Here is a 21,925-nt window from a genome sequence, read left to right as displayed (position 1 = left end):
GAATCAGGAAAAAAGTCACACAACTTTTGTTACACAGCAAGTTGCAAGTCCAAAATATTATCAGTTAATCTTGGGCAGAAACAGAAGAATTTCGGTTCCAGCAACTACTCTTACAAATGCAGAAAATCAGTGTTACACACCAAAATTTATGGTGTAACAAGCTCTCACATGCTAAATTATATAGATAACATCTGGAAGAGCTTACTTACTAACAAATCATACTATATTCTTTTTATATGATAAAAGACTACACTCATCTAAGACTGTGCTTCTCTTCCACTTTGAAAACAGTCCCTATTGCTACATCGGAAAAACAGCACCACAAAATCATTCTAAGTCCTAAACTGCTCAAGTTTGTTCTGAATGAGTTATGTACACACCTAAAAGGCAACAAAACAGAGCAGGGAGGCATTAGGAGTATGCACCAGGTAGATAAATTGCACAATAGTAAGCACAAGCACAGTGCCAGAATTATGGGATGAGAACAAAAGAAGAGAAACAGAGTGATTAACTAGTCATGTCTGCTGTGAGCAATGTGCAGTCATATTCACAGAAGGGAAAACACAGACTAAACTGTAAACAGGGTAATTAAATAAAGGGACAAAAGTTACTAGAGACTATAGGACTGATTTCGGAACAACCCTTCTCAAAGACAACATCCAAATCTTGCTTTAAAATGTGTGTATTTGCTCAATGACAGGAAAAACATTGTGGGTATAAACACACTTTGTCAAAAGTGTGTAGAGCACAGGGTTGTCTTCAGTTTATGCATAAATTCTCCATAGAGTAAGTACAAATCCCTTCTCAATTAGACTACAAGGAAGAAAGAGCACAGACTGTTAGTTAATTTTAAGGACACTACAGTTTAAGAACATAATGGACGTAGAATTTCCAGAGCTTCTTTACTGGTTATGCAAAAACCCCACTAAACCTCCATAATATCATGTGTGTTCCCAAGACAACTTTCACTTCACTAAACTTTCCACTGTAACTGTTCCTAACAGTCTAATAAGCTGGATCTGACACTACTATGATTTGCTGCCAATACTACTTTGCACAGTATAGGATATTTCCCTCTCTGAAGCTTCTATTGCCTTTACTTGCAAGTATTGAACCTGTCATTCTAAAAAGGTGGTTTTGCAGTGGTTTTTAAGGCAGCATTGCCCATCTTGTGGTCCGCTGGCCAAACCAATCCTGTTGGAGCTGTTCATCTTCCTTATATCCCCTAGAGACACTCAGTGCAAGATACGAGCTTGAGCAGACTGCTTTATTTGGTGGCAGTTACCTGTGGGGTAACTGCTATCAGGGAAAAAGCTTGGGAAAAACAGAAATGTCTCAAGAACTCCAACTAAAAAAAAAAAAAAAATCAGAGAGGGATATTCATATATGTAGCAACATGTTCCATGCAGCTTATTTCCCCTAGTACCTTTCAGGTAGTGGAATACAGACATAGATTTTGTATATATGCAATGGATTCACTGCAGTGACAGGAGCAATTGAACATTTATCTCTCTCCTACCACTATGTAACATCCTTGACCCAAACAACTCCCAACATGCTGCAACATCACTGTCCTGTGGGGTATGAACAGGAGCTGAATCGGCCTATTCCCAAATAGTGACGTCAGTCATTGCACACACACACTTAGGCTGAAACCACTGAAAGCCATTGCTTATGAAACATTCATTTTTCCCTAAAAAAACCCCTGAGAGATTTAACAGGTATTCAACACTTATCTTAGTTGTCCAGGGAGAAGAAAGCCAACCATGAGAGTAGTAATGCCTTCTTTGGCAGGTGTTGATTAATCCTGCTGCTTTAGATAGCAGTCAGATTAGAATCCATGTGGAAATCAAGAAGGCTTCAAAGCTGTGCTTTGATGTTAAGCTCAGAAAACCTGAAGGAACTTCAACTTGAAGAAAAGTGGAACTATGCAGTAACTGACCTGCCAGAGTTTAAAGAACTTTAATTTATAAAACTCTCCACTAATGTATCAGCATTTGGGGTACAAAAGATAAAACTGTTAACTGAAGTAACTTTAAAGAGAGCTTTAATTTCAATACAGGACTGCTTTCCTCCCTTGTGCACCTTTGTACTTCAGGAAAGTTACAGACATGCAAGACCTGAGTTTCTAAAACAGCTTTACTGAATGTAGGATAAGAGGGTCATGACTATCTAAGGAGGACATCGTTTATTACACTCAGTGTTAATAAATGAAGAGAATGGTCCATTAGCTAGACAGAAAGATTCCTGCCTAAATTCAATAGAAAGAGAAGGAAATAATAAAGTTCAGGTCAAGAGGAATTTAATTTTCAGAAGTACAACACTGCCTGGAAGCAAGTTTAATAAAAACCTCATAAAAGTACAATGATTCCACAGTATTCTCTACTTCCTCAAAGCAAAAAGTTATTAACGTTTTATATTTGTGTTATGTTCTATTCTTAAAATACACATATACAAATAAATACAAACCCTCTTTCTTTGGCAGGGTAATAGGAAAAAATGTTTGCCCTCTTAAGCCACCAGGCCAAGCACAAATGCTAAATTACACGCTCTGAAGGCGGCACAAGAGCTACTGGGCTGCAATTGTAGTTCCAGAAAAAACCCCAAACCAACAAACACAAAACCACTACAGCAGCTGATAAAGGCAATGCAGAGCTGTCACCAAACCACGTGAAACCAGCACTAGGGGCACTTAATGAAGCTGGGAGAAGACTGGTTTACAGAGCAAGCAGCAAACTTCTAGAAGGAGTTGCCAGATGACTCAATGGAGGCTGATGTCTTCTTGTTCAAAAAGCATATAGATAAATTCATGGACAACAAATAATAAGTGATAGATGTGTGTACCTCTAAAATCCCCAATACAACACCCAGGAATGAGGGGAATGAGCGAGCAGAAGTGGTCATACTCACAACTCTTCCCAAATGGCATTCTTTCTACCACTGTCAGAGGAGAAAAAAAGGTGCTAAATTGCTCAACTCAACAGGATATTTCTTATAACACATTTTTAGTAGCCAGCAGAGATCAAATTGCCTTAGATATCTTACAAAAAGCACAACTATTTTGAAAGTTGAAAAAATTACAAGCTTCCATTAGAAGCTTTCAAAGCCATTGTCTATTTTAAAATATTGGTTTCTTCTACACTAAAAAAACCCATAACTTCTTACATTACAAATCAAACATCAGATTCTTAAAGAAAAACATTGAGCAACTTGAATTTTTATCTATCTATCTATCTCCTTTTCAAGTAGGTAACCCTTAAATCCAATGTCCCTGAAAAAGCTAAAAGCAAATCAAAATACAGTGACTGATATTACTTCAGTCTAGTTCTTTGTACTCACTACTTTATTTGTTATTTTGCTTTGTAGAAGGCTGGAACTTAGCATGAGTAAAATAAAAACAATTCAGTTCCAACTTTGCCAAAAGCAACTAAAAATTCTTTTCCTCACTAAAAGTAAAAAACCTTCCAATAATATTATAATTATTAAAATAATAATTTAACATTATTAATAGTACTGAAAACGCTGAATTGAAAAAAATGAACATATGATATAACATTTCTGTTTCACTTTGAAGTCACAATATGCTTGCAACAACTCTATTCTTTAAAATTACAAAGAACATTTTAATATGCTTAAAATTGCTAAAAAAATATTTAAAGATTAATAAAAAGGTTTACCTACTGTAATGTAGTAGTAAGACAAGTAGCCCTACCTTTGAACTAAAAGCTAAATTACTTTCATGTATGACAGTAAATCAGAGCAAAGGAACATTTTTCAACTGAAGCTCAGGTGCTGATAGAGCAGTTTTAGGTATCAGTCCCAAACTTCCGCTCTGTGGAATGTCTACAGTATAATATTTCACACATGTTCATTATGGTGAAAGATATACTAAGAATTCCCAAGACTCTATCTAGGCTACATCTGTATTTTAGACAGAGTGTCATCATAGCATTCATTCCATGTGTTATAAGCTAAAAACCTCAAAATAGTCCTTTCTGAGGAGCAAAGTAACAAATTGTGCTTTAGCTTAGGAAAGCCTCATTGAAAGTTAGTTGAAATTCATTTAAAAAATTCCTGCTTTTTAAGGGACAGCAGTTTTTACAGTTGGTGTAATGGCTTCAGCTATTAATATCATCTAAAGCAAATTCTGTTGCTCATGTGGCACGTACATTAAAAACTTCTGTAGAGACTGAACTGCTAAAAAACAATGTGGGTCCTGCAGTCTTTTTCAGGTCATACTCTTATGAGTGCAAACATTCTAATATGAGCCTCAGAAGTGTGTTCAGTGCAACTGCATGACCACCAGTATCTACAACAGATTTAAGAGAGTGCAACACAAAGTGAAACTAAATGGGATCTCAGGAGCAGGCCAGTGGCATCCTGGTCTGTTATCAGAAATAATGTGGCCAGCAGGACCAGGGCAGTGATTATCTCCTCATCCTTGGTACTGGTGAGGCTGCACCTCAAATCCTGTGTTCAGTTTTGGGTCCTTCACCACAGGAAAGACATTGAGGTGCTGGAGCGTGTCCAGAGAAGGGACACGCTGGTGAAGGGTCTGGAGCACAAGTCTGATGAGGAGCAGCTGAGGGAGCTGGGGGGTGTTTAATCTGAATGAAAGGAGGCTCAGGGGAGACCTTACTGCTCTCTACAACTACCTGCAAGGTGGTTGTAGTGAGGTGGGTATCAGTATCTTCTCCCAGGTAACAAGTGACAGGATGAGAGGAAAAGGCCTCAAGCTGTACTAGGGAAGGTTTAGATTAGAGATCAGGAAAAGTTTCTTCATGGAAAGAGCTGTCAAGCATTGGAATAGGATGCCCAGGAAAGAGGTGGAATCACCAATCCCTGAAGTATTCAAAAAACATGTGGATATGGCACCTGAGTACGTTGTTTAGTGGTGAATGCCGTGGTGGTGCTGGGTTAATGGTTGAACCCAATAATCTTAGAGGTTTTTTCTTTTCCAACCTTACTGATTCTATGATTGCTTAAAGAATGCTCTGTGGTCACACTATATGAAAGAGTAAACAGCTTACTTTCATCAGATAAGTGAATCTCCTACAGTAACAGAATATTTACAAAAATCCTAGATGTCACCTTGACTTTTCATATTTGGTACTTTCATTAAAGAATATTTTTTGAATTTTACGTCTGATCAATGTTTGAAACATTTTTTGAAACACTCCTCCTCCCTTCAATAGCTCAAGAGTCTCACATCAAAGATTTACAAGTGTCCCCATGATTCATACACTACAGAAGGCAACGGAGAATGCTAGCTTAAAACAATTCAATTTCCAAATTAACAACTGTTTCCAACATGGAATTATTTATATTAAATCTAATCTTAAAAGAACAGTCTCTTATTTCTTACATAATTTTAACTTGATCAAGCTGTTAACTTTTTGATATTTGTGGTATGCAAATAGACTAAGGAGATAAGCATCATTGTTCACCGGTTCTCAAAACTTGTGAAAGTACAAATATTCATTATTTGTGCTTCCTTTTTAAAAATGAGTTAATGAGATAGCTGAATTCTAGTCCAACGGCTTAAGAGATACTGTATGACACAGGCCATGTATGTAAGAGATCAACTAACAGAGTAACTGAAGACAGCTGGAAGTAGGTATGTGTAATAATGCAGCCTCTTAGCAGTAAGTAGAAATTTAATGTTTACAAAAGTAACAAAGAACAGCTTTGAAGAAGAAAAAAAAAAATCTTAAAAATATTGCTCCATCATTTACAATTTAGTTCCCCTATTTACATACACTAACATAAGACATTCAATATTTGCTCTGCATTTGGAGCAATGATAAAACACACTCCACTCCAAAAGTGGAGAACATTAAGCCATCAATAATTTTTAGGTGTTTCAGTAAGGGTTGAACTACCTGATCTCCCAGGTAACTGCTGTCAAAGAACATATGACTAGGTTACAAACAAACTGTTACATGTTTAAACAAATGTTTACACAAGGGTCATAAGACAACTGCATTAAGAGACAGAACAGCCTCTACATATAAGCCCTGCCTCAAACAGACTCAGCTGATGAACAAAGTTCTAGTTTATAATATTTCATCAGCTAGCCCATGTGAATGGAAGCAATCACTTGTGGTACAACATTTAACTCTTATTATCTGAAAAGAATACCAGCTTTGTCAAACTATCCAATTGCAGTAATATTTTTAAAATCTCAACTAGTCCAAGTTCACTTTCTTTCAACATTCTGCACATCTTTGTAAGATTACCTCATCTTTAGGACTGCTGAACTTAACCAATGCCCTTCAAACTGTACCAGGTAAAGAGATCTATACTTTCTCACATGCTGTGTGAAAAACGGTTCAGGATGGACCTCAGTGCCCTCAGTGACAGAGACTACAATGAATGCACAACCCTTTGTAGCTGCCAAACAATTTGTGTGTGAACTCAAGTTTTGAGGCATCTTATTTGTTATTTGAACAACTTTTCTAGAATGAAGAACCCTTCAAAACAGAAATGGAAATAATCAACATGAGATAAAGGATACTTTTTTTTTTTAATGATCCTAAATGAAGGATCAGTCCTCACAATAAATTTAAATAAGTTGGATGCACCATTCGAATCTTAAATTAACGGTCACAGCGTTTCTTCACAGAAAGGCATAACTAACATCAGACAAGATCAAGGAAGTTAAGAAAAGTGAAATTCGTGCAGTATTAAGGCAGTTAAGGAAAACTTTACCCTGGAAGTGGCATATGAAAATATTACACAGCATGATATCCTTTTGGCCAAATTATTTCAGTGGGTTTACATAATGAAAATGCAGTTAACTTTCTCTTTTCAAAGTGAGGTGTAAGAAGGAGCACATATGAATGGGGACAAAACATTGCTTGAATTAACTACTAGTTTCTAAAACTGATCACTTTGTAATACGAATCAATATTATGAAATAATATGAAAACTGAGACAGATTAAGCTTATTCTCCCAAGGACAAAATTCAGAAGCTCCATGACAGAGCAATCTTGGCTTCCTACTTTTACTTCCCCTCCCTCTGCCAACACAGATGGGTTTTCAGTCATCTGGCAAAAGCAGAGGGAAACCACACCTCCAAGCAACTTCACAGTAGAGATTCCATCACATGAAACACTTAAACAGCTGCCAAAGCTAAATCCCACTCCTCCCTGTCTGCTGAAGGAATGCATTTTATTTTTTTGACTGATTTGCTGTTATACTCTCTAGTTAGAGCTCAGAATACTCTTAGTGGTCACTCTTACTTTTGCTATACCACAAAAGTCCTGGAACTTTGTCCTTCAACTTTCACCATAATCAGAGTACCCTCTTTGGTTTAGGAACACAAACAGCATTGGTTTGATGCTCTGAACATATAATCCAGAGCATCACAATATTATTGAAAAGAATCAGAGTATTATGCTTTGCTGATGGATAACTTATTCTAAATATTTGTATCTTACCTTTGACAGAAGCAATTTCACACAGGAAACGTGGCCCTCATAGACTGCTGATAGGAGTGGTGTGATATTATGTTTGTCTGGAGCCTGTAAATTGAGACAGAGTTATCTGAAGGACAATTTCACACAGCATTATAAGGTTTCACTTAACTTTATTTTCTTTTATCAACAGTAGAAAGAAGTAAAAACTTAAGAATATTATCCAGAAATGCATACCCTTAGAATTTTTTCTTTCTTTTTTGAGAAAAGTCATCATTTAAAAAACAGGTAATAGCAAGATAATTCTTCCATAAGACTTCTAGGCATCTCAGAGCTTGTCTATTATTTTAGGCCAATGATGGAAATTGTGAGGTTTCAGCTGACAAATTCTGCCCAATTTAAAAACACTACTCCTAATTCTCTGATTTCCCAACCAGTCTCACTTCAGAAAACAGTTTTGGCTGAAATATTGCTTTGGCTGTCTTCTCTCTAAACTATAGTCCTGGAAAGAATAAGAAATGGAAGAAATGTTATTTTTAACTCTTCTCCAATGAAGAACTCTCAAGGTGAAGATAATCTCTCAAGACATCAAGGGAAAAAAGAAAAAAAAAAATCAAGCCTTTCTATTATGAACTAAAGCTAAAACGTTAAGATTAATATGTTAACTTGCAGACAAGCATTCTAAGGCACAGTATTTGAAATGTATGGTTAAAGTATTTAGGAACTTAACTTTAGGGAGAAATTCACTATTTTGAAGTGCCGATATAGCTTAGTCAAGTCTTTTCACAACAAAAAACCATTCATGTCAAGCTACAGCAAAATGACTAAGTTTGTAAAAGAAAGAAGGTCTCCAAAGCAGAAAAAAAGCACACTAATTTAAACAGTTGACCTTGGCTTGGCCAAGGATGTCTTCTGAAACCCCTTTCAACAAATGCAAATGTTTTATTGATGGGATTACTGGATTGATTTTTCTAATTGTGGTGAAATTAAATTTAAACCTTTTATAGCTACACACAACTTTTTCTAGTGTGTCCCAAAAGAATTAAAACATTTAATAAACAAAATTTTAAGCTTCTAATCTCTAGGAGACCACCTCTCAAATATTTTTAAATGCATCAAATTGTTTAGTTTGATTACGTTTTTCAGTAACCATTTAGGCACTTATACCAATCCCTTAAATGAGTGTGTGTGGGAAGATCCTAACACCTGTTTGCAAACTGATGTACATACATTAATGTCAGCTCCTTTCAATAGCAGAAATTCCAGAATCTCAAGCTGTCCACAGTCTGCTGCATAGTGAAGAGGCTTCCTCCCACCTTCAAGTGTCCGGTTGACATCTTCACCCTTCAATGTAAAAATAATCTAATAAGCAAAATTTTAGAACTAACACGCCATGAAGAGCTTGAAAGAAATCCAACACCTTTAAATATGCTGAAGAATGTTCCATCAAAGTATTTCGGTCATTGCCCAAGAAAAATGAAAATTAAGTGGCTCAATTTCCTTTTCCTCACCCATGCATTTAAGACTGTAAGACCACCTTGACCCCTCCTTCCATACTGCAATTCAAGTGTAGTGAGTACCCACGTGCACTACGAAACTCATGATTGAAAAAACCAAAAAAGAAATTAATATGAAAATTATTTGAGTTTGTAAACAATGCTCACATTGGTTCATTTCATTTCTCCCTCCCCACAACGGAGATCCCAGTGACCTGGTCAAGTTACTTTATCTGTCTCAATGAATTTGAAGTTTTGCATATTGAGAAAGCTGCACAGAAGTTAAGTCAGCATCACAACTACTAGCAAGTGAGTACAGGTCATCCGCTATTTAAAACTCAATTTTGAAACTGTCCACCCTGTTTTATAAGTGGTACTTGCCAATTCTACGTGATACAAACAACTCTGAAGACAGTAAACCAAATCAGGACACAGGAAGTTGTATTCTAATGCCACTCAAACTAGTGGATTGAGACATCTCTTAAGGCGTAAACAAAATTTAATTTACTGAGTGCCTAATCAGCTTTGTTTCTTCACCTTGGGTTGTGCAACTGAGGATAAACTGATTTGCTGGCCTTCAGTAACGACAAGAAGTTACTGGAAACCAACTACGAGCAAGCTATGTGGTAAGTGGCTTCTTGTACATAGGTGCAAGCAATCTTAGTATTTTAGGAAATGGCTAAATTTAGCACCATACCTTGAGCCCTGCATCTCCACAGAAAAGGGACCAAAAGAATTTCAAGTGCAGTACCAATTCATGACTTCTCTATAGAGCTCCTGCACTTCTCTCAGTCCTGCCCCAAATTTCCAGGAAGTGCACAATATAGAGGGACTGACATAAATCTTCCAAACACCACTTTCCTTTTAAGAATGGAAGAGACAATTGTCAGAAGGAAATCTTACTCTGCTTTTGATGTTCCATATTATGAGAGTTTTACACTACTAGTTAAATAAGACAACCTCAGAATTCTCCTCTCTTCTCAACAGGATATTCTCATAATATACCCTGCTGCAAGTAAAAGCAACAAACCAGTTGTTTAACGGGTGTTTATGTAACAGAAACACTGCACACATTCTGGGGTCTCAGAGGTCAGGCCCTGGTTCTCACACTAGTGGAAATTCTGGCTTCAAAGTAGCACAATGAAAAAAAATCTCTGCAACTGCTGTTACTGACCCCGAAACATATTCAGCTCTGGCTTCTGAAGCATGTTGTACATCAGGAAAAAGGAAGCTTTATCTATGATTTTCAGAACAGCAACAAACCGTACTTCTAAACAAAGCCTACAACAACTTAAGCTCTGTGGACTATCAACACTGTACAATAGCTCGTAACATAATATTCCGATGAGACTACAAGGTCTAATTCTTTTTTTACCAGTAAAGTTGCTGCAGATAACATTGTGATATAACTTCTCTTTTGCTGAATTTCAGTACAGAACATTAGTGGGGATATGTTAACAACTGTGTTTCAACTAAAAAAAGTCATCCAGATCAAAGTACACTAAAAGCACACAAATAGCCACATTAGTCTGAAACGCATACCAGGAAGCATCACAGACTCATGTAGAAAGTTAAGCTCTACCCATATTCTTATTTGCACCTTGACCCTTCCCGTGAATTTTAAAACAGCTGGCATTTAAATAAGCCATCATGTTTGCAGATACATTAAGGATTGGGTGCATAAGTTTAAGGAGCCAGCCATATGAAAGCCACACAATCACTAAACCAAAACAGGCTCTAAAAACTCCTGTGAAGTCTGACAAATGCCAAGCCATGGTAAATAAAGGGGCCTGGAAGAAGGACAAGCAAGCTAACTCCTGGGACTGCACACAGTAAAGCCACAAAGTTCACATTCAAAAGGAAAGTTAGAAGCATCACGTCTTAAGATTAGGACAGTCCAGCAAAGCTCCCGCTTCCTTAAGCTTATAAATATTCTTTGGCTCACTGGCTTGCACTATAGGATTTTTTCTTTCTTTTTAAAGAACGAAACACAGATCCCTCTGTTCTCGCCTAAGCTGGCTGGGGAATAAATTCCTGCGGGACAATGAGCTTTCAGAAGGAAAAAACAGCACCCAAACACCTAGTTCTCTAAAAGATGATGAAAGCTTGTTTACAGGGGAGTACTTAGCAAAAAGTCTGCAAACAAGCATGTCCCAAACACAGATTACATGGATTTGAATACTAGGACTGAGAACACAGAAGCATTCAAAGCAAGAACTCCTAGATTCTACAATAAACCAACTGAAATATCCAGTTGTCTTATGGGTGTGAGAAGCCACTGTAAAACAGACCACTAAATGTTCTAAAGCTTTATTTGGCCTTTCCTACTGCCAGTCCAAGACATATAAAGTAGGAAGGGAAGATAAACCAATCTATTTAATATGCAGGGATCAAACCCCGACAAAAACACCTGTTTCAAACACAGTCTCTAACACATGTACATCAGAAAATTTGCAGGACTCTTCATAGGTAATTTCTCTCTGTCCTTTAGATCTCCTATTTATATTGCCTAGGGTATCTCTCCATAACAAAAGCAGTGGTCTCCAAAGTGGGGTGTGAAAGCCCAGAGAGGTGTGCAAGACAATCCACTAGGGTGTGAAAAGAAAATCTTTTTGCGCTATTAAAAAAGTGTAAAAATAGTATTTATTTAATCTTTATCTCATCTCTTTTTTGGGTATGTTTTATAACTGCATGTTACATAGTACAACAGTACACGTTACAGCTGCCTTAAAAATCATTAATTCCAACTGCCCTGCCCAGGGCCAGGTTGGATGGGGCTTTGAGCAGCCCAGAAGTGGAAGGTGTCCCTGCCCATGGCAGGTTGGTTGTAAGTCAATCTTTAAGGTCACTTCCAACCCAAACCATTCTATGACTCCATATTTAAAAATATGTAGATACTGGTGGTGCACGTTCAATTAATTTTTTTTTACTGATGAGGTGCATGATCAAAATATTTGGTTAAGAGCTCTATCAGTATCCATGGAAACAAGTTAATTATTTTTCAGAGGGTGTTTCACGTTGGAAGACTAAGCAGTTTCAATAGTAATTCTATAGGTCAATTAAAAAACCCCCTAAACCTTACCCCTACACACAAATTATTCAGATTAAAGACCAACTGTTATAAAACTCACCAGAATAGTTCCACTTTTGCAAAGACAAAGTGCCTTTACATGTGAAAATATTGACTTTGTATATTTAATTAAATTGTATTTTAGGTTTCAATACTTCTCTATACCAGCTGCCATTTATGTGCTTATGTAAAGTCTCCAAGACAAAAGTTGCACATAAAATCAGCTGTGAAATGGCAAAGTCAGAGAACTGCTTGAACCCTTGTGATCCAAACTGGTAGTACACTGGTTACCACAGCTGCAACAATAACCCTTTTACTTGGCTAGACAGAGATGTGAAACACAGTTAACATCCTAGATAAGGTTGTCAAAGGTTATCTGAACAAGCTGCTGTTTTCCTTTAAGCTTTGAGTGTACAGTCCTGTGGGTGATGATTTTTGCCTTCACTGGATGAGAACTCCAAGTTGGATTTGCTCACTATTCCACGAGAAGTTTTCTGTTCAGCTAAGTGAGGGGAAGATGCTGACTTATGTGGGCAGTTGGGTTCTCAGCTTTGACAGACCAGCCAGCCATAACAGATATTTTATACAGGGAACAGATCTTCTCGATATGGTGACAGCTATACATGGTTGACTACCCACTAGAGAATTTAAGGATTCACCTTAGTGAACAAATTATATGTTGGAGTTTTAGCACCAAGCTCCGAATGCCGATTACTTCATATGCTGAAAGAAAGTCTAAGCATCAGATAAAGATTTAAGCCCCTCTCATAAATAGGGCAGCTCTAGTGAAGGTGTGGTTAATTATGTCAACAGAATGAGGCAAAGTAGTCTCACAAACACTGTAATACGTTGCAGCAGGAAACAGCACAGGAAGTAAAGACTTAAAGAAAAGAGTTATCCCTATGCAAGTTTTCTGAAATTACTGTTTTTTAATAATTACTGGCAAAACACATCATACTGAATGTTATGAAATTGGGTATCAGCAATCTTATCACAGGTGATGATTCTCAATACTGGACTTTGAGATGGCAAAGTAACCGATATACTGGTAGACTGAAACTAAGACCGTATTAAATAGCTGCTAAAGGTTTACTTTAAAAAAAGACCAGACTCTGCACAGGCATATGGTCAGAATCCACATGAACTGTCAAAAAGGAGCACGATTTTTCCTTTACACCTCCAGGAACAAAATCTTGCACACTAGACAAAAAATGACAGAATGATTCTCCAGGGAAGTTTTATGGGACTTCAGTCAACTCCTAGAGTCTAACAGAGCAGCAACAAGGTTAATAGTTACAAGAGTCACCTGAAGGAGATATAATTAAGGAATCACATCAACTTCAAAATAAAACATACCTTCAGTCAAAGGTCACGCTTCTCCTGAAAAAAGATTATTTATTTTCACTTTCTAGAGCAGAGCTACAAATTCAGTAACAATTGTGCAGATGTTAGTGCAAAGCTTCAGAAAGTTTTCCCTATGCAAAAGGAAAGCCATGATCACATCTTTAACGACCTTCCAGAATACACTGAGTTTACTTAGTCAGATATTTAAGGCAAAGTCTGGCATAAACCACATCAGTAATGTTTTTCACTGCAGATCAAAGAACTCGGGCACCAGCTATGCAATAACATTAAAAACCGGTTCAACACATGAAACATCAGAAACAGCAGCTCACAGGTATCTGCTTTAATCCCCTCCATTAAAATCTGATTAAGGGTAAAGAAAAGCCTCTGTGAACCTCCAATTACTAAACAAGAGAGCGTGAAAGAAGATTTTTATGCCCTATTTCAAAAAGTCACATACATGGATAACAGAAGAATATTCAATTAGAAGGACTTTAAGTATCACCGTCAGTTGAAAGCTGGCTATCAACCTTTCACTGAAGGAAAGGAAAATAAAAACATGAAGCTCACTTCCAAATACTTTTAAGAACTTTATCTGCTTTTTAAATAACTAATAGTAGGATTCATTATAGCATCTTCCAAATGCAACTTTCACCCACTTTCTGTAATGGAGCAATTTAATCCATAAAAAGGTCTGTTCTAACTAATTTCTTAAGTGAGTACTGTCAAAATTAGTTACTCTTGAACTTAATTCTTCCATTACCCTCTATCTCAATCTCACACATTTTCCTTGCTTTACCTTTTCTTGCCAATATACCTACACAAAACCCCTGGTTATATCTCATGTCCTTTTCCAGTTTAGCTCTAGTCAAGGCTTTGACTTTTTTAGTTCCACCCCTGCAAACCCTGGAAGTGCACCTACATTCTTCTTGGGTATCCACCCCCGATTCCACTTTTCATGTTCCCCCTCTTTCTATCTGAGCTCAAAGACATGTTCCCTGAAAGCCAAGCTGCCCTCCTGTCACACCTGCTGGATGTCCCAGAGTCATCTGGAAGGACCTGCACCTTAACAGCTGCCCTGAATAAGTTCTGCCAAATTTAATTCCTTATTCTTTTGCAGCCCTACTTAAAGGAATCAATCAGAGTTCACTGACTTTGTCCCTAATGCACATTGTGACATCAGCTCATTGAAAATGTTGAACGAACAAGTTTAGTCATAAAGTACAAGTTCTAAAGCTCATTATTTTCCAGGCAGATTATTTAGCCACACCAAACTGACACTGTCCTTGAACACCCCCAGCTTTCTGTAGCCTTTATTACACAAGACTCTTCCATTCCTTCTTTGGCTTAGCTTTATCTGCTAACTCCCTCTTTTCCCGGTTCCTGCCAGTTTGAAAAGCATCAACACTTAAAGCCAAATGAGCTAAACTCAACACTCCCTATGTTTCAATCACAGGCCTGTTTTGCAGTGGCACACCCACTGAAGGCAAACCTGAGCCAGCTCTTCATGTGGGCACCGTGGTTTGTCAGTCAGGAGTGTTGCTCCAGAACATTACTGCCATGCTACTCATGTCACAGCTCACCCATCAGTCTAGCACTGATTTTCTCCTGTGTGGCAGCTACAGCTTCACTACTCCCAGCCACAGTTTGATCCTTCCCACCCCTGCACCAGAATTAGTGGCTGAACAATGAATCCAGTCTGAGAATTAATTCGATCATTTTCTTCTTCCCAGACGAATCTGTTCCTTCATCTGTTCCCCAACTTGGCATCTGAACACAGCAAAAATTAGTAGCTGGGATTTACACTGCAGTTCTACCATAGGAAGAAAAATTGAAAATTGTGGCCTCATTAAATCCTATTGCATAGGTTAACTGTATTAGTAGAGCAGTATCTGTAATACTGGTGGCATTAAAATGCTCTTTCAGATTTAGAATCAACCCCACAGCCCCATCTGTACTTATTCTGCCATGCAAAAATAACTTCATCTCCCCATTTCACGCATTCCTTTCATTTCAGGTTTAATGAAGGAAATCAGATTCCATGCAGTCAGATGTCCCTAGAGCACAGGAAAGCATCTTACAGGAGCTACACTACTGTGTAATTTCTGTCTTCATTATTCTGGGGAAAAAAATAACTCTGTTGCATTGCTTCCATCTCTTTGCACGGCCAGGATGGTCATTCTTACATGGTTTTAGATAATTCTGTCATTTTAAATAAATCAACAATTTTATTGTTATTGTCTGAGTAGGAAAGAGGAAGAATGAAAAATTCTCTTTCTATAAAGACAAACTTAAGTCCTATGGATATTTTGACTATCTTGCTGCATATTTGGAATACTACTTCCAAATACTTCATATTTTACTCTCTTCCCCACAGGCCTTTGATCATGCTGGTTGTATTATTCGTTTTTAAAAATTCAAAGAGACTGAGATAGTTCATCAGAAATATTTCCAACCAATCTCATTGTATGGATCTATAGCAAAAGGCATTAAAAATTCAACTTGCAAAAAGCAGGAGTGTCTCAGGATTTGAGCATTTATATTCCTCAGGTGTAGGAAAAATAAGTAAATATGTCCAGATAAGGAGAAAAGTTAAAATTTAGGTGTTGTACCTTACTGTTTCTTTGTCACATCACAGTGCATGGGCTTTATATCAGAAGGACCACATGTGTAATGTTCCTTTATGCAACATTATCAACATTTTTCACTTTAAAGTGCATGGTGTAACACCAAAAAAGAATACTCCTGGGATCTTATGCCAGAAGAAACACTTGGAAACAAACAGGTGAAATTCAGTGTAGCATTTGCTTTTATGTTAATCTTCACAAGATATCTTTTAGAAAAAAAAAGCTAGGTAAGCTTTGATACACACAATAGCAATGATGACGGTACAACTGAAATGTAAAATCTTCTTTTACATTGTGATATTCAGAATAGAGATCCCCCTCTGATTGAAAATACCATGGTAAGGTGTCCCAATCTAATTCTAACTTTGTAAAATGGAACTGGCAGAAATAAACTGTAATTTATGCTTTTGGATACAATCTCAAGACATATTTTGACATAACAGAAATTATATAAGTATCCACTGAATGAAATCTTTCCCTCCAATCTAATTTTTTGTTTTTAGATCAAACTAATTGCTTGTATTTTAAGTATTTAAGCCAAAGTTTACTGCTTAACCTGTGTTTGTTTCAGTTGTATGTTCATAAACATTTCAAGTGTTTCCTGCTGCCACATGTCAGCCCTGCCATGTCATCTAACTCAAAAGTTACCTCTCTAGCACTGAAGATGTAAACACCTTGACTGAGAATCCTTAAAAACAATACAGCAGAAACAACTGAAAAAACCACCCATTTTCTACACACAAGGTCAATGATTCTACGATCTCTAAAATAACCGTGAGCTTAAAGATACTGTAAGTCAAACAAAAACTTCAGCCCTTATTCTAACAGTAAAAACAAGATGATGGTTTTTATATATGCAATCCATGGGTCATAAACACTGGTGGTAATGAGGGTAAACTCAAATACCACGCTTCCTGAAATCTGACTAATAATCTAAAAATACAAGGACAGTTTAACACTACAAGCTTGTCAGTGTAGTGACTCAGACTCACAGACTATTTAAGGCTGAAAGGGAACTCAGGAGGTTATGTAGTCCAACACTTGCTCAAAGTGGGCCCAATCAGATCAGGCTGCTCAGGACATTGCCCAGCTGAGTTCCATATGCCTTCGAGGACAGAGGATCACACAAGCTGTCTGGGCATAAGCCCTTCCCAGGGTTTGATCATCCTCACACTCAAGTATTTTTTGTCTTACACCTGATTAGAATTTCTCACATTTCAACCGGATCTGTTGTCTCTTACACTTTCACTGTGCACAACTAAGCAAACTTCTCTATATCCCGCTCTTCGTACAGAAAGATAACAGTAAAATCTCCCCTTTATCTTCTTCAGGGGAAAAAAAAAATCAAAACCATCAAAACAAATCCACCACCACCAAAACCCAAAAAGTCCTTCACCTGCCAATAAAAACTTAGGCAAAAAGCTTTTACATATTTTTATCAATAGGTCCTCTCCTCCATAAAGCAGTAGATACAGATCTTCCTTTGCCTTCCAGACCCCTTGCTAATTTAACTGAACTTCAGCTGTCACACCTCCACCTCTGCACATTTGAGTAATGTTTCTACTTTCCTTCCAGGGGACTACTTTGCTTTTACCTTCTGACAAATTGTGTATTGGTTACAGATTCCTTAAAATATGTGACCTGGGACATAAGTTGCAGCACTGAAAAACACTCAACATCTCTCATGCTGCTGTAAGCAAGTTCCAGAATCTTAAAAAAGGGCCCCTAAAGGATCTTAAGCTTCTTTACTTCAGAAAGGCTGCAGTATCATCTCATCTGTATTCAAATAGCACAAGTACAATCTGGCCAGAGAATGGATGGAGAGCTGCCCTGGGGAGAAGGGGTGCTGGTGCCCTTGGGGGTGCTGGTGAGTAAGAAGCTTGACATGTCCCAGTACTGTGTGCTTGCAGCCCAAAAAGCCAACTGGGCTGTATCAAAAGCAGTATGGCCAGCAGGTCAAGAGAAGCAACTGTCCCCCTCTACTCCAATCTCCTGAGCCCCCACCTGGAGCACTGTATCCAGCTCTGTGCCCACAACACAAGAAGAACACAGACGCATTGGAGCAAGTCCAGAGAGGAGCCACAAAGATGATCAGAAGACTGGAGCTCCTCTCCTATGATGACAGGCTGAGAATTTAGGATTGTTCTGCCTGGAGAAGAGAAGGCTCTGGGGAGAACTCAGGGCACCTTCCAGTACCTGAAGGGGGCTATAAGACAACTGTAGAAGGACTTTTTACAAGAGTACAAGGGCATGCAGTGACAGGAAAAGGGGTAATGGCTTTAAACTGACAGAGAGTAGGTTTAAATTAGATATTGGGAAGAAATTCTTCCCTGTGAGGGTGGTGAGACATGGAAGAGGTTGTCCAGAGAGGATGTGGATGCCCCAACCCTGGAAGTGTGTTCAAGGCCAGGCTGGACAATCTGATCTAGTGGAAGGTGTCCCTGCCCATGGCAGGGGGCTTGGAACTAGATGATCTTTAAGGTTCCTTCCAACCCAAACCATTATATGATTCTAGGAAATAACACAAAAAAAGGGAATCTGATTATAGAAACAGATTTTTATAGCTTTCCTCCCCTGAATTCTTCCACTAATCAGCTGCTTAAGCACAGAACTGGAGCCTCAAATACACTGTTTGTCAACTAACTTGGAAGACTTCAGAAGACCTAAATTGAATATTATGAGTTCAATCACAAAAAGCCAACAAAAAATAGAATCATAGAATCAGCCAGGCTGGAAGGGACCTCTGAGATCATCAAGTCCAACACACTACTGCCATGGTTACTAGACCATGGCACTAAATGCCATAATAATAAGCTGAGTTTTATGAATGAAAAACTCAAGTCCTACTACCTCAGTTTTCTTAGTATTGGAATTTTATCACTACTGAAATATTCCTTGGACTTATGTGCAGAGAGCCCAGATTTCTCATGAGACCTGAAAGAGAGTGCTTTCCTACTCCTCAGTCTGCCTCTGGAGTGGTTCCATGCGTATTTCATTCCGTAACCCGAATTCTCACCTTATGACTGCTAACATGCTGATTCACATACTGCGAACCTTGACTCGAAGTTGGAGCAAAGACAGCTACAAACCCAACATATGTATTTATGTAAAACATGTTGAAGAAATCTGACAACATTATACAATATACCAGTTCTTAACAACACAGCTCGCTACACAAAAGTATTCACCTGATTTGCCCTTTAGGCCTTCAGTTCAACGATCCCACAACATTCCATCCAATCTTTTGAAGCAGTGTTGCAGTTCAATTGACTTTTGCCCCCACTCAAAGAACAATTTCAGGATATAAAAAGCAGCATTGACTCTGATGAAGCAGTTTTCATTCTTGTCAAGACAAACTGATTTAGCCAACCAAAATCCACACTAGCCCTTTCACAGGTCGTTGGAGATTACCAGTAGGAAAAGACATTACATCTGAATTACTGAATTAATTTTAAGAGTGTTTCTAAAAAACTTATTCATTGTTTTCAGGTGTTAAAATTAACACTACTTGAAACACCTTTAACAGTAGGAAGAATAAATTAATTTCTTCTTTCAAGCTGCTATACCATTTTCTCTAAATATTTTCTCATGGTAACTGAAATGGAGCACTAGCCTGAAGCAGTTTCTGCTGGGAGAGAGAGGTTAAATATCTACCTTTATTACTGAAACTGTCACAGTTTCAAACTGATACAGTAGACAGACCCCTACATCATCTACCTTATTACAAATCCAAAGGTAACTGAACCACTAGTCCAGTACTTTAGACAAGAAAACCTTTTTTGTAAGCTTTTGGGTATTTCATCATAACCTGAGCTTAACATGCTGTTATCGCACTCTCATCTGGTTTTATTAACTAGAAGCAAGAATAATTCAAATGACCAGCTCCTAACATAAGTCAGTGAAGCATATTATTTAAATCTCTGTACTTTTCTTTTTGCTGTAAGAGGAAAAAAACCTCTTGACATATGGTGCTTTAAGGGATTGCAGACCTAAGAATCGGGTAGAGCAGTTGAAAGTAATAAACTTCACATTTCCACTCAACCTGGTGCATTGAAAAAACTACTGAAAAGATACAGAAAGCCAAAGAAGAAGGAACAATTTCCTATGGCTTCTGTTCAGCAAGTTTGAATCTCAAATTTTCTTATCTCTATCTTCTTATTCACAAGAAAAATTACCCCGTTTCACATGGTCAATAATATTCAACCTAAAAGCAAGAGTGGAACCTGGTGCAATAACTAATAACTCAAAGGCTGGGTGAAGTCCAAAGAGCAGAAAGGGAAGTAAAAAGATTAATGTTGTAACTTGTGAATTGTTTATGATTTTGAAGCAGATTTCTTCAGTTAAAAACTTGCAGGAAGATCCTGCCAAAGCCGAGAAATCAACTCATTGTAACTGTAAGTAGGCAGTTTCCCATGGCAACTGCAAAAATTTTGTGCAGGATCCAAGTTTTCATTTGAATCCCCTATACTTTCAAAAAATTACTTACTTTCAGTCCACTAAAAAAAATTTAATATAAACTGGCTTCTTTCAGCCTGCCACAGAGAGACTACTGCTGCTGTTGCTCTGTGGTTCAGCAAATTCTGACCATTCCAGTACTTTTCCAACTGCAGCCTGAGTGGACTACAGTTGTCTGTGGACAACTGAACCGAAGCAAATGACCTAGATTTATTGTATGGGATAACTACTTTCCACTTGGAGAATTTCAGAAAACCTAGAAGTTTTTTTGGTGTTTGTTTAACAGCTGAGACCAATTCCATTAGCTAAGTCTTTCTACTGATTATTTTTACGTTCATCCAAAGAGATATTTAATAACACCTTTTCAACACTGCTGGGTGTTTTATTCCCTGTCCTCTAAATTTTATTACCTAAAGCTGTCTTCTTTCTACCCTGTATGCTTTGGGAAATATATGGGACAAGCTGTCTTTACACCTCCCCCTTACCATGTCTTACTGAAACAAACAGAAATAGCAAAAACATCCTCAAGAAATCCTGTAGATAGTGATCAAAAAGCAAATTCGAGTCAACAGATGTTGAGAAGGGAACTTGAACACAGAAAGTCAGAACTCTGTGGAAGAAGCTGCAGACATCAGTATCAAGTTTTTATCATTTTTCTGGATCCATATCTAGTATTTTCTATTAGCTTTGCCTGCCACATCCGTCTGAGCTTCAGTATTTAAAAAGCTGGAAAAAGTCTACTCAAAGAATTTCAGTATAACATTCCCACTAAACAACACTCATTAGTTTATCAAAAAGGGATATGTGCTCTGATGATGCTGTGTGTCTCTCTAGTTGGTATTTTGTATACAACCAGAGCAGAGAGACAGAGATCACAGAATATGCTGAGTTGGAAGGGACCCACAAGGCTTATCCAGTCCAACCCTTAGCCCTGCACAGGACCATCCCCAAGAATCACACCATGTGCCTGAGAGTATCATCCAAATGCTTCTTGAATTTCGTCAGGCTCGGTGCTGTGACCACTGCCCTGGGGAGCCTGTTCCAGTGCCCAATCATCCTCTGGATGAAGAACTTCTTTGCAATATCCAACCTAAACCTCCCCTGACACAACTTCAGCCCATTCCCTCGGGTCCTGTCACTGCTCACCACAGAGATCAGTGCCTGCCCCTCCTCTTCCTCTCCCAAGGAAGTTGTAACTGCAATGAGGTCTCCCCTCAGTCTCCTCCAGGTTGAACAGACCAAGTGACCTCAGCCCCTCCGCCTACGGCTTCCCCTCAAGGCCCTTCACCATGTTCATTGCTCTCCTTTGTATGCTTAAAATGGATACCCACTTGGCAATTTTCAACTTTAGCAGAAGCCTTAACTGCTAATAACAACACCAACACTTGGTCTACACAAGAAAATGATTTATGAACCTGTTGATGAATTTTGCCTGTTTTGATATGGTATTTAAAGTACTCTGAAAAGCTTTCAGAAGCACTGCTACACTTACTCTGGCTTAAGCCAGCAAAAAG

General features: G+C 38.0%; 1 protein-coding gene across 1 annotated transcript in view; it reads right to left on the bottom strand.

Annotated features, from left to right (window-relative positions):
- The window catches only part of MTPN (myotrophin), a 36,406-nt gene that overhangs the window by 3,452 nt on the left and 11,029 nt on the right, over positions 1-21,925 (bottom strand). Inside the window, exons 2-3 of the mRNA XM_032688590.1 lie at positions 8,650-8,763; positions 7,444-7,527 (exon numbers count right to left, since the gene is read on the bottom strand). Coding sequence (XP_032544481.1) covers positions 7,444-7,527; positions 8,650-8,763 — 198 coding nt within the window. The remainder of the gene's footprint in view (positions 1-7,443; positions 7,528-8,649; positions 8,764-21,925) is intronic.

Source organism: Chiroxiphia lanceolata, chromosome 5, assembly GCF_009829145.1.
Source record: "Chiroxiphia lanceolata isolate bChiLan1 chromosome 5, bChiLan1.pri, whole genome shotgun sequence".
NCBI classification, from domain to species: Eukaryota; Metazoa; Chordata; class Aves; order Passeriformes; family Pipridae; genus Chiroxiphia; species Chiroxiphia lanceolata.
The sequence above is the reverse complement of the archived record's forward strand: the minus strand, read 5'-3'. Positions and strand labels throughout refer to the sequence as shown.